Source organism: Myotis davidii, unplaced genomic scaffold (genome assembly GCF_000327345.1).
Source record: "Myotis davidii unplaced genomic scaffold, ASM32734v1 scaffold287, whole genome shotgun sequence".
NCBI lineage: Eukaryota > Metazoa > Chordata > Mammalia > Chiroptera > Vespertilionidae > Myotis > Myotis davidii.
In genome coordinates, this window is record NW_006297658.1 from 175,005 (window position 1) to 188,597 (window position 13,593).

A 13,593-nucleotide genomic window follows, 5' to 3' on the forward strand; every position below is an offset into this window, starting at 1 on the left:
GCCATTCCTTCCCCCCCCCACGTGGCCAAGTCAACCCACAGGCGTGCAGACAGGTGTGCCTCCCTCAGCAAAGTCCTGGGAACCAACGCGATGCAGCCTCCCCAGGAGGCCCTGCTGGCACTGCCAGAGCTCAGTGGGTGTCCAAGGTGATGGGGACACAACGAAGGCCACCACCAGCCAAAGCCAGGGAAGCCATAAGAGACACCCTTGAGATGGGCCTTTTGCGGAGCAGGGTGTGCCAGGCCAAGGGCAGGCAACAGTTCCCAGGAGGAAAACAGGCCAAGAGGATGTGCTGAGCTGGCACCAGGAGGCCTGGACTGAGCCTGAGGCCCAGTGCGAGGCCCAGTGCGGTGGCAGCACTGGCCCGTGAGGCTGGTCCCCCTCCCAGCCCAGGAGGGCTGAGCAAGCCCAGAGGCGGAAGACCTCTTCTCCGCAGCATCTGAAGTCGGAGGGCATGGAGTTTTACCCCCACAGGTACAGCTGCTTAAGGACCTCATGTGACTTTTGGAGGAGAGCCATCAACTCAGGCTCCATGTCACTCCACATGTCCCCCCAAAGTTTCACAAGTGACCAGTGTTGGGGTGGACAGAGCCACAGTCATGGAGTCTACGAACAACATGCGGACGAACACGAACAGTAGGATGGCGGTGCCGAGTGTGGCCAGGAAACTGCTCCACACCGGGAGCGGCGCGGCATGGAAGGCGAGACCTGCAGCACCTCAGCTTGCTCAGAAGTGATGGCACCTGGGCCGCGTCAGGGTGGCTCACTGGTTGAACACTGACCCATGAGCAAGAGGTCACAGGATCCATTCCCCATCAGGGCACACGCGTGGGTGGCGGGCTCGATCCCCAGGAGGGAGCGTGCAGGAGGCAGCCGATCAATGTTTCTCTCTCATCCATGTTTCTCTCTATCTAAAGTCAATAAAAACATAAAATTTAAAAAAGGTGACGGCACTTGAGGAAACGAACTGCATTGCTCCAGATGTTATTTTTAAAAGCCATGCTGTGTACCTTCTCTTAATCCACCCCTTTTGAGACAATTCTCCCAAACTCTAGATTTTTTTCGTGCTGATGGCAACAGAAGCAGCAGACGGCCCAGGTCTGAGGCGCAGGGCAGGACAAGCTGTCCGGGGCCCAGCTGGCAGGGCAGCCAGAAAGGCCACCTCAGACAGAATGCCAGCCTGGCCACAGGTTCCAGGTAAGTCCCCCGATGGAAAGAAATCTATCCTCTAATTCAAACATCGAGTTCCTCAAGTCCTTATAAGAATTAAACACACAGACTGACTTTGGGGGTCGCCCTTCTCCAGGTTTGGGAAGGCAGATGCCAGCCAGGCCTCAGCGGCACCCAGGCCTGTCCTCACCCCAGACCCAGGTCGGGGCTGATTGGAGCCCAGGCACCTGGGTCCGGGAGCCCACCCCTGGGGGCGGGGCTCCACCTGGATGCTCTCGGAAGGACCACCCTGTGTGTCCGCCCGGCTGGGAGCAGAGCAGGGTGCACCGCTCAGCCCGGCATGGCGGGCTCCACTGTGGGAGAGCCACAGCACAGAAGCAACTCTTACCTTAAATATCTTCAAGTTGTTCTGTGCCTCCTGCAACAAGCTTTTCAAGGCAAAGTACATTCTCTGCTTATTTCTAAAACGGAAAGGACGATGCGCAGGGTCAGTAGCAGGTCTTGCAGTCCCTGCCTGTGGCCAAGCTGTGGCTGGGGCACCTGGTGCACAGGCTGTGGGTCTCCACTCTCAGGGGAGGAGCACCTTGTCTCCACCCGCCTGGCAAAGCACCCCCATGACCCCTCACAGGACACCCCCATGACTCCTCACAGAACACCCCAACCACCCCTCCTGCAGGGAAGATGGCACTAGGGACAAAGACGGTCTCTTACCCCGAGTAGAGATCGAGGGGACAGTATTTACTGATCTGCTTCCACTTCCCAGTTGCCACCTGTGAAGAAACCACACGTGTCCATGATGGGACTGAGAGCAGCACTGAGGTGACTTTAGCACAAGCCCAAGTGGCTGGGATGATAAGAGTCCCAGCAGGTATCACCACCTCTGGGACACACCCTCACCAGCTGGGGTGGGTGCTTGGCCCTCCTCTGAGGTTACCATGTGGCTGCCGGCCCAGCCTCTACATGAGCAGGAAGCAGCAGCAAGCACCTTTTTAAAGTGACATGGCCAAATCTGGTAACCAGATAAATAAATCTTTAAAATTATAATATCCAGGTGTGGTTCATAGCAATTTCATGTTGTCAACGAGAAAATTGGCACAACCTTTTAAAAGGCCACTTGCTGGTTTCCATCAAAATTTAAAAGGTGGGCCCGGCTGGTGCAGCTCAGTGATTGAGTGTCCACCCATGAACCAAGAGGTCACCAGATTGATTCCCAGTCAGGGCACATGCGCGGGTTTTGGGCTTGATTCTCAGGAGGGAGTGTGTAGGAGGCAGCTGATCAATGATTCTCTCTCATCATTGATGTTTCTATCTCTCTCCTCCTTGTCCCTTCCTTTCTCTAAAATCAATAAAAACATATTTTAAAAAAATTAAAAGGTGGGTATCCTGACTTGGCAAATCTACAAGGAATCACAGGTACAAGGATGTTCACTGCTATATCAATAAGGGCAAGACCTAGAAACAACTAAGTAAATCATAGTACACTAGAGGCCCGGTGCACAAATTTTTGTGCACTCGGGGGTGGGGGGTCTGTCGGCCCAGCCTGTGCCCTCTCACAGTCTGGGACTCCTCAGGGGATGACCACCTGTTGGCTTAGGCCCGATACGCCAGGGAGTGGGCCTAAGCTGTCAGTCAGACATCCCTCTGGCAGCCCGGGAGCCCTCGGGGGATGTCCACTTGCCAGTGGGGAGCAGGCTTAAGCTGCAGTCGGACATCCTTAGTGCTGCTGAGGAGGCGGGAGAGGCTCCAACCACCACCACTGTACTGGCAGCCATCAGCCTGGCTTGTGGCTGAGCAGAGCTCCCCCTGTGGGAGCAGACTGACCACCAGAGGGCAGCTCCTGCATTGAGCATCTGCCCTGTGGTGGTCAATATGTGTCATAGTGTCATAGTGACCAGTCATTCCCAGTTGTTCTGCTGTTAGGGTCAATTTGCATATTACCCTTTTATTATATAGGAGTGCCTAGCCAGCCTGGGTGAGGGGCTGATGGCTGTTTGCAGGCTGGCCATGGCCCCCAGCCACCCAAGCTCCCAGTGGAGGCTGGCTGGAAGCAGGTATCTGGGGTTTATTTGTCTTCTATAATTGAAACTTTATTGCCATGAGGGGAGGCCACAGCTGGCTTATAGCAGGCGGGAAGCTTGGCTTCCTCCACTGCCGGGGTAACCAAGCCTCCTGCTTGCTCCAGCTCCATGGCTGCCAGCCGCCATCTTGGTTGGGCTAATTTGCATATAGTTGCTCTAATTGGCTGGTGGGCGTGGCTTAATGCATAGCAAAGGTACAGTCAATTAGCATCTTTGTCTTTTATTAGTGTAGATGTGCTCTCATGGGCCAGGACATGGCAGGACACATGTTCAGTGAAGGAATGGATAAATGATATGTAGCCACCAACAGAAAGAGGTAGAACTAAAAATCACCAAAATTTATTCAAGGCAAAAAGCAACTTGCAGAACAAAGCATATGCTATCACTTACTTAATAAAAGAAAAAAAAAACAGCCCTAGCTGGTTTGCCTCAGTGGATAGAGCATCAGCCTGTGGACGGAAGGCTCCAGGGTTCAATTTTGGTCACACGCCCAGGTTGCCAGATCGATCCCCAGTAGGGGGTGTACAGGAGGCAGCTGATAGATGATTCTCTCTCATCATTGATGTTTCTATTTCTCTCCCTCTCCCTTCCTCTCTGAAATCAATAAAAATATATTTAAAAAGAGAGAGAATAAAAAGGATATATGTAGGGATTAAAAATGGCGGTGGATTAAGTGGAAGCTCACAGACATGCTCCCAGGACCAAACTGGAAATACAACTAAAATACAGAAAAACTTCCTGAATAACCAACTGAAGACCAGCTGGAGAGAACCCTGATAACCAAGGACGGAAAGTGGAGACCACACAGAGACTGGCAGGAGGGGCGGAGGTGTGAAAGGGCTGGCTGGGCACCCACAGACAGCAGCTGAAGGTCTGGAGAGAGATCTCAGCTTGGGGAGGGGGGTGCCACTGAGAACTCTGGGGTCTAAACCCTAAAGTGGGCCCCCCAGTAGAGAGCACCAGAACTGAGAAAGGTGCTCACATAACATCTGATTGTGAAAAGCAGCAGGGTTGCTGTGTGCCAGGGAGAGACGGGTAGAAATGCAAAGACCCTCTTAAAGGGCCAGTGCACAAAATCCCATGTGCAGCCACTCACCTTGGGCTCTGGTAGAGGAAGGACAGAGTGGACTGAAGCTGAGCAGAAGCCAGGGTGTGGGCTATGTGGCTAGACCTCAGAAGGTAGACACCCCAGTTTCCTGTACTGAGTCATTCCCTCATGCTGTGGAGGTCATCTTTCTCACACAGACATTTGCTATCCAGGTGTTTTGTGCCTGAGGGTTGGGGGGGGGGGAGACAGTTGGCCCACCTATTGGAAAGCCCCTTGCCTCACCCTGTGGAGTTTCTGAGGCTCATTAAGAGACTGAGAATAACAATTAGCCTACAGGCAGAGCAGTTGTCCCACCCTGTTGGAAAACCTTTCACCCAAACTGTGGTCAATTGCCTGAGGCTACTCAAGACTGAATCCAATCAGTTTGCAGACAGAGGTGGTTCTCTAGAGGCTTTGAGTCTTTGAATGATCTAATTAGTCAAAACAGCAGTTTGGTCGCCACCACAGACACCATCCCAGACTGCTCAGGAAAGCAAAAGCCAGCAGGACCCCAAGTGCCTGCAGGTGACACCAGCAGGACCAGCTCCGTGGGGAAGGAAGTACAGCTCAGAACAGGGTCAACCAAAGTGTGAGGCTCAAGGCAGACCCAGCCTCTGGGCTAAGGAGTCTCCGACCACTAGACAGGTGGCAGGAAGACATTGGGATTGAAACTGGAAGCTAGTCAGAGAGGAGATCCCTCCCACAAACAGGACATCAACAATCAAGTCCCAATTACAGGAGAGCCCAAACAATGCACACAAGGAACATTCCTAGAGCATCCAGCTCATTTAAACAAAGAGACTACACCACTGGACCCCTTAAGACACCTCTATGTAAGCCCATCCCACAGACTGGGAGGCACAGCAGTTCTATCTAGTACATAGGAGCAAATACAAAGAGACAGCTAAAATGGGGAGACAAAGAAACAACCCCAAGTGAGAGAAAAGAAGGAATTGCCAGAAAAAGAACTAAACAAGATGGAGGCAAGAAACCTATCAGAAATAGAGTTCAAAGCAATGGTTATAAAGGTGCTTAAGGAACTTAGTGCAAATTACAACAGCATGAGAAGGGAAATAGAGTCCAAGAACCAGGCAGAAATGAATAATGATATATCTTATGTGAAAAACACCCTGGAATGGATTAAAAGCAGATTGGAAGAAGCAGGGAAAGGGATCAGCAATTTGGAATACACGTAGAAATGAATACCCATTAGAGCAGTAAATAGAAAAAAGAATCAAAAAGCAGGAAGATAGCTTAAGGGAGATCTAAAGACACCATGAAACATAAAAGCATCCACATTATAGAAATGCCAGAAGGGAAAGAATGTGAGCAAGGAACAGAGAACCTGTTTAAAGAAATAATGACAGAAAATTTCCTCAGCATGGTGAAGGAAAATGTCATACAAGTTCAGGAGGCATGGAGAGTCCCAACCAAGATGAACCCAAAGAGACCCACACCTAGACACATCATAATTAAAATGGCAAATGTTAGCCCTACCAGTTTGGCTCAGTGGATAGAGTATTGGCCTGCGAACTGAAGGGTCCCAAGTCAATTCTGGTCAAGGGCACACACCTCATTGCAGCTCCACCCCGGCCTGGGCCCTGGTTGGGGCACATGCAGGAGGCAACCAATTGATGTGTTTATCTCACATCAATATTCCTGTCTTTCCCTCTCTCTTCCACTCTCTCTAAAAATCAATGGAAAAGTATCCTGAGGTAAGGACTAAAAAATAATAAAATGGCAAATGTTAAAGACAAAGAATTTTAAAGGCAGCAAGAGAGAGAGAAAATTACATACAAAGGAGTTCCCATTGGAACTGACTTCTCAAGAGAAACACTTCAGGCCAGAAGGGAGTGACATGAAGTACTCGAAGAAATGAAAAGCAATGACCTAAATCCAAGACTACTGTATCCAGCGAGGCTATCATATAAAATTGAAGGTGAAATAAAAACTTTCCACAGAATAAGATGTTAAAGGAGTACATTACCACCAAATCAGCAATGCAAGAAATGTTAAAGGGACTGCTTTAAGAAGAAGAAAAGGAGAGAGAGGGTCATAGGCATAAAGAAAATAAAAATGGCAATAAATAAATACCTACCAATAATAACCTTAAATGTAAATGGATTAATTGCTCAACTCAAAAAACATAGGGTGACTGAATGGATAAGAAAACATGACCCATATACGTGCTGTCTATGAGACACTCACCTCAGAACAAAAAAGATACACACAGACTTAAAATGAAGGGCTAGAAAAATATATTCCATGCAAATGGAAAGGGAAAAAAAGCTGGAATAGTAATACTCATATCGGACAAAGCAGGCCACTTCATTGTACTAAACAGAATGATTCAATAAGAAAGTAGAACCCTTATATACATATATGCATCCAATATAGGAGCAATGAAGTACATTAAAAAACTCTTGATGGACCTTAAGGGAGAGACTGACAGCAATACAGTCATAGTTGGGGACTTTAACACCACACTGACTTGACTGGATAGATCTTCAAGACAAAAAATTAACAAGTAAACAGAGGCTTTAAATAACACACTAGATCAGATGGGTCTAACCAATATTTACAGAACATTTCACCCATTCATAAATTCAAGAAGACTGATATAATACCAAGCATCTTCTCAGATCACAGTGGCATGAAGTTAGAAATCAACTACAATAACAAAACTCAAAAACACTCAAATACATGGAAGCTAAATGGCATGTTATTAAACAATGAATGTGTTTCCAAGGAGATCAAGCAAGAAATTAAAAACTTCCTGGAAACAAATGAAAATGAACACACAACCACTCAAAACCTATGGGACATAGCGAAAGCAGTGCTGAAACGGAAGTTCATAGCACTATAGGCCTACCTCAAGAAACAACAAAAAGGACTAATAAACTATCTAGCCCAACAACTAAATGTAGTAGAAAGAGAACAGCAAGAAAAGCCCAGAGGAAGTAGAAGGAAGGAAATAATAAAGATCAGAGCAGAAATAAATGACATAAAGACTAAAAAAAAAAAAAGTCCAAAATATCAATAAATCCAAGAGCTGGTTTTTTAAAAAGATAAGATTGATGAACCCCTAGCTAGACTCATCAAGAAACAAAGAGAGAGGAACCAAATAAATAAAATCAGAGATGAAAGAGGTGATATAACAACGGACACCACGGAAACACGTAGGATTGTAAGAAAATACTATGAACAACTGTATGACCACGAACTGGACAACCTGGGTGAAATGGACAAATTCTTAGAAACATACAATCTTCCAAAACTCAATCAGGAAGAATCAGAAAACCTGAGTAGGCCAATGACAACGGATGAAATTGAAGCAGTAATTTAAAAACTTCCAGCAAACAAAAGTCCCTGACTGGATGGATTTACAGGAGAATTTATGAAACATCCAAAGAAGAACTAACACCTATACTCCTCAAACTATTCCAAAAAATCCAAGAGGAAGCAACATGTCTAAGCTCTCTTTCTTTTTTTTTTAAAAAAAATATTTTTATTGGGACCTTTCAGTTGGCAGGCTGACGCTCTATCCACTGAGCCAAACCAGAGAGCAAAAAAAAAAAAAAAAATCCAAGCTCTTTTTATGAAGCCAGCATTATCCTAATTCCAAAACCAGATAAAGATACTACAAAGAAAGAAAATTACAGGCCAATATCCCTGATGAACACAGATGCTAAAATCCTAAACAAAATATTAGCGAATTGGATTCAGCAATATTTTAAAAAGATCACACACCATGACTAAGTGGGATTTATTCCAGGGATGCAAGGCTAGTACAGTATTTGCAAATCAATAACTGTGATATATCACATAACAAATTGAAAGATAAAAACCACATGATCATATCAATAGATGCAGAAGAAACATTCAACAAAATACAGCACCCTTTCTTGATAAAAACTCTCAGTAAAGTGGAAATAGAGGGATCATTCTTCAACATAATAAAGGCCATAAATGACAAACATACAGTCAACATAATACTAAAATGGGCAAAAAAACTAAAACCATTTCCCCTAAGAACAGGAACAAGACAGGGATGCCCGCTTCCACCATTTTCATTCAACATAGTACTGGAAGTCCTAGCCACAGCAATCAGACAAGGAGGCCAGATAAAAGGTATCCAAATTGGAAAGGAAGAAATAAAACTATAATTATTCACAGATGGCATGATATTATACATAGAAAACCTTAAAGACTCTACCAAGAAACTACTAAACTTAATAAATGAACTCGGCAAGGTAGCAGGATACAAAATCAATATCCACAAATCGATGGCATTTTCATATACCAATAATGAACACTCAAAAAGAGAAACTAAAAAAGCAACCCCATTTACCATTGCAACAAAAAAGATACCTAGGAATAAACTTAACCAAGAATGTAAAAGACCTGTACTTGGAAAACTACAGGGACATTGAAAAAATAAAGAAAATATAAACAAGTGGAAGAATATAGCATGTTCATGGATTGGAAGAATTAACATCATTAAAATGTCTATACTACCCAAGAAATCTACAGATTCAACACAATCCTTACCAAAATACCAATGGCATACTTCATAGAACAAATAGTCCAAAAATTTATATGGAACCAGAAAGACCCCAAATAACTGTAGCAATCTTGAGAAAGAAGAACAAAGTAGGCGGGATCACAATACTGGATATCAAACTATACTACAAAGCCATTATAACCAAAACAGCCTGGTACTGGCACAAGAACAGGCATATAGACTAATGGATCAGACCTCAGAAATTGACCCATGCCATTACAATCAACTAATATTTGACAAAGGAGGCAAGAACATACAATGGAGTAAAGATAGTCTCTTCAGTCTGTCCAGTTGGGAAAACTGGACAGACACATGCAAAAAGATGAAACGAGCCCACCAACTTACACCACACACTGCCCTAGGGCAAAGGAAACTAAGGAAAAAATAAACAAATGGGACTACATCAAAACAAAAAAGGTTCAGCACAGCAAAAGAAACCGCCATCATATTGAAAAGGAAACCCACTGAATGTGAGAACATATTTGCTAATGATACATATGATAAGGAGTTAATATCCAAAATATATAAAGTACTCATACAACTCAACAAAAAGAAAAAAACAATCCAAATTAAAAAATGGGCAAAATACTTGAATAGACATTTCTCTAAAGAGGACATACAAATGGCTGAGACACACATGTAAAAATGCTCAGTCATGCCAAACCGGTTTGGCTCAGTGGATAGAGCACTGGCCTGTGGACTAAAGGGTCCCAGGTTCAATTCCGGTCAAGGGCATGTACCTTGGTTGCAGGCACATCCCCAGTGGTGGACGTGCAGGAGGCAGCTGATCGATCTCTCTCATCGATGTTTCTAACTCTCTATTCCTCTCCCTTCTTCTCTGTAAAAAAATCAATAAAATATATTTAAAAAGAAAAAATGCTCAGTCACTAAAATCATCAGACAAATGTAAATTAAAACTACAATGAGATTTCACCTCACACATGTCAGACTGGCTATTATAAAAAATCCAACAAACAACAAGTGCTGGAGAGGATATGGAGAAAAGGGGACCATTGTGCACTGCTGGTGGGAATGCAGACTGGTGCAGCCACTGTGGAGAACAGTATGGAGTTTCCTCAAAAAATTAAAAATGGTACTTCTGTTTGACCCAGTGATCCCACTTCTGGGAATATATCCTAAAGACCCCAAAACACCAAACAGAAAGAATGTATGCACCCCTATGTACATAGCAGCATTATTTACAATAGCTAAGATTTGGAAACAGCCCAAGTGCCCATCAGTAGATGAGTGGATAAAAAAGTTGTGGGACATTTACACCATGGACTACTATGCAGCTCTAAAAAAGAGGGATCTCCTACCCTTTGGGACAGCATGGAGGGACCTGGAGAGTATTATGCTAAGTGAAATAAACCAATCTGAGAAAGCCAAATATCACATAATTTCACTTATTTGTGGAATCTAATGAACAAAATGAATTGACCGACAAAATAAGACCTGAAGCAGGAAGGCATAGAACAGACTGACATACCTCGATGTGGGGCTAGAGGGCCGAGAAGAGATAAATCAAAGAACTTATATACTTACTAGTGTCCCGGTGCATGGATTTGTACATATTGAAGGAAATTAATTAGAAAAAATATTTTAATATTGCTATTAAACCTTTCTCAATAACAGAGGTGTCAACCAAATTCAAGACTGACAATGACAAATCAAAACACACGCGTGTGAATGGTGTCAGCGAGAGCTTTAGATGTACCGCGCATGCGCGAGTCAATTTAGCCTTTTATATATGCAGAATGAACTTGCTTAATTAGACCTGTTTTCTGATTTAGCTAAACTTTATCCAGCCCAGTGAAGCACCCCAACTTCTCTTTCAGATAATTGTCAGCAACACAGCAGTAAATATCAACATGAAGCAGATTATTATTGTAGACCACGCAGGGAGAACAAAGGGTAAAATATTTAACTGCAGCAGTGTTTGATTATATTCTGCACAGTGAGGAAACCTGAAGTCATTTTCAAGGTCCACCACTTCTTGCTTCTTTTCAGTTGGGTCAAGTTTCTAAATCTCCATTTTCTGGCTAATGAAAAGAAAATAGAATTCCACCAAGTCTCCTACCTACCTATTCCAGGACTTCCGTGAATATCAAATGGTGTTGCTCTGGGGTGGTGGTGGGGCCTGTGTCCCACTTGGGGGAAGCCAAGTGTTGGTTTGTCAGCGCCAGGTCCATGGTGCTGCTTATTTTTAAATGGCCAGTGTGCGTCATGGCAGCTCCTGCATTGAACATATGCCCCATGGTGGTCAGTGTGCATCATAGCGACCAGTCGGAGGGAAGGACAGACACGTAGCCTTCTATATATACAGATATGCATACCCCATGGACACGGGCAATAGGGTGGTGAAGACCTGGGGTTGGGTAGGGACTGGGAGGAGGGGGATGGGAGGGGGAATGGGAAATATCTGTAATACTATCAACAATATAAAATACATTCAAAAATGAAAAAAAGGGATATGTTTCACATACTTATACAATATGCAAAGAAAAACCCTTAAGGCTGCACAACAAACAATCCTTAAGGATTATTTAAGTGAAAAAAAGCAATTAGCAGAACAATTGCACATGGCAAGCCCCTGTATTTGCGTTAGAAATGAGTATACAGGCACATGTGAGCACAGATATGTATAAAGATGGCATCACCTCACTTCCACTGCATGATGTTTATTTTTGTCGGCACAGGAAGAAGTTGGGAAGGATGTACAAACTGATAACATGAGTTACCTCTGAGAAAGCAGGTGACCTCATTCATACAATTCCATATTTTATCAGTTAAATGAGCAGGTATTAAGTCAGTAGAAACAGTGGAGTAAGAACCTCTGGAAATTCTCTCCCCCATATGAGCAATGAGAAAAGTGCAAAACGGTCAGAATCAATTAAAATTTTTGTAACTCTGAAAATTAACCAGTCTTGCAACAATCTAGGGAGCATTTACTCAAGAAATACAGCCAAATCTAAGTAAGAACTGTGAGCTTTGTGCCACTTTAATATCCTATTCCCACCTCCCGCCCCGACCCCTGTCTAGTTCCAAGGAAACCATGGAAACCAGCAGTCCTGGTGAAAGCAGGAGCCTGGCGGCCTGCAGAGGGCGGGACAGGGCCAGAGGACATGCAGGCAATCACCTCACCAATCAATCTCTTGGTTTGCTGTGCTCACTTACCTGTCTCAGAGCTTACTAGGCACCAAAGGGGCACTGTTTCCCAGGGGCACTTATGAAAACGATTCAGAGGCAATTGTTTCAACCTCATAGGTGCCTGCAATGGGGAATAACAGTTGTGGCAAACAACAGGCTAAACCTGAAGCTAAACAGAAAAAACTGAGGGGTGAGATGTGCACAGGGTGTAAAAACTCCAGCACATCTTGGGACATCTAGATGGCCAGGCACAGGCTCTGCAAAGACCTACAAAAGGCCCTCACCTCCTGCCGGTCAGAGGCTCTGAAAGTGAAAGCTAAGGCAAAGTTGCAACTCTCCTGCTGAGGGTTGAAAGCAGGCCTCAGCATATACACAGAGCCTCTTGCCAAAAACTGAGAATCTTACTGGTTCCAGCATTTAAGAAAATCTTTCCAAACCATTAGCTGCCTGCTAAGATAACTGAGCAGAGACTTTAGAAGCTACACACAAGAAAAATTCAGACTTCTCAGAATCTATATACACTGAGTGGCCAGATTATTATGACCACCTAACGTTTATAGGCAAATTAGCTATAATTTCGTGCTGAAGTTGCTAGAGAGCCAGATCATTATTAATAATCAGCCGTGGGCAAACTACGGCTCACGGGCCGAATCCGGCCCGTTTGAAATGAATAAAACTAAAAAAAAAAAAAGACCGTACCCTTTTATGTAATGATGTTTACTTTGAATTTATATTAGTTCACACAAACACTCCATCCATGCTTTTGTTCCGGCCCTTCGGTCCAGTTTAAGAACCCATTGTGGCCCTCAAGTCAAAAAGTTTGCCCACCCCTGGTCTAAATAGCAGAACATACCTAAGTATCGTTGCTGATCAAGTTCATCCTATCATGTTGCTGGCGTATCCCAATTGAGATGGCTTCTTCCAACAAGACAATGTGCCATGCCACGGTGCTCGTATTGTGTAGGAGTGGTTTCAAGAACATGAAAGTCTCCCATGAGGGAGACTTCACCTTGCTTAGGTGGCCCCCACAATCACCAGATCTCAATCCAATTGAGCATTTGTGGGGCGAAGTTAAAAGAGCCATCAGGCAGCTGGTATCACAACCATCAAATCTCACAGAACTGGACAGTGCTATTCATCAGTCACGGTGTCAGATTCCTCGCATCACCTTTCAACATCTCGTGGCGTCAATGCCAAGAAGAATCGCCACAGTATGGAAGGCAAAAGGTGGCCCAACGAAGTACTGATGGGGTGGTCATCATAATCTGGCCACTCAGTGTATATAAAAGCCTAAGCGAAGTTGGTTCGAACAGTCGACCAGTTGCTATGATGCACACTGACCACCAGGGGGCACCCTGGTGGTCAGTGTGCTCCCACAGCAGGAGCGCCACTCAGCTAACAGATGGATGCCAGACGCAGGGCTCATGCTGGCTGCTGCGGCCCAGAGACCACAGCAGCCCAGCAGTGAGCCTACCGAGCGGCAGGGGCGGCAGGCGCAGCGGGGCCGGGATGAGCAGGAGTGGCAGGCAGGACCAGCAAGGGGC

At 45.0% G+C, this 13,593-nt stretch overlaps 1 protein-coding gene across 2 annotated transcripts in view; it reads right to left on the reverse strand.

Annotated features, from left to right (window-relative positions):
* Window positions 1–13,593, reverse strand: part of IPPK (inositol-pentakisphosphate 2-kinase) — a 73,745-nt gene that overhangs the window by 34,965 nt on the left and 25,187 nt on the right. For both annotated transcript variants that reach the window (XM_015570197.1, XM_015570198.1), the window contains exons 6-7: window positions 1,882–1,940; window positions 1,559–1,631 (exon numbers count right to left, since the gene is read on the reverse strand). In XM_015570197.1, the coding sequence (XP_015425683.1) occupies window positions 1,559–1,631; window positions 1,882–1,940 (132 nt within the window). The remainder of the gene's footprint in view (window positions 1–1,558; window positions 1,632–1,881; window positions 1,941–13,593) is intronic.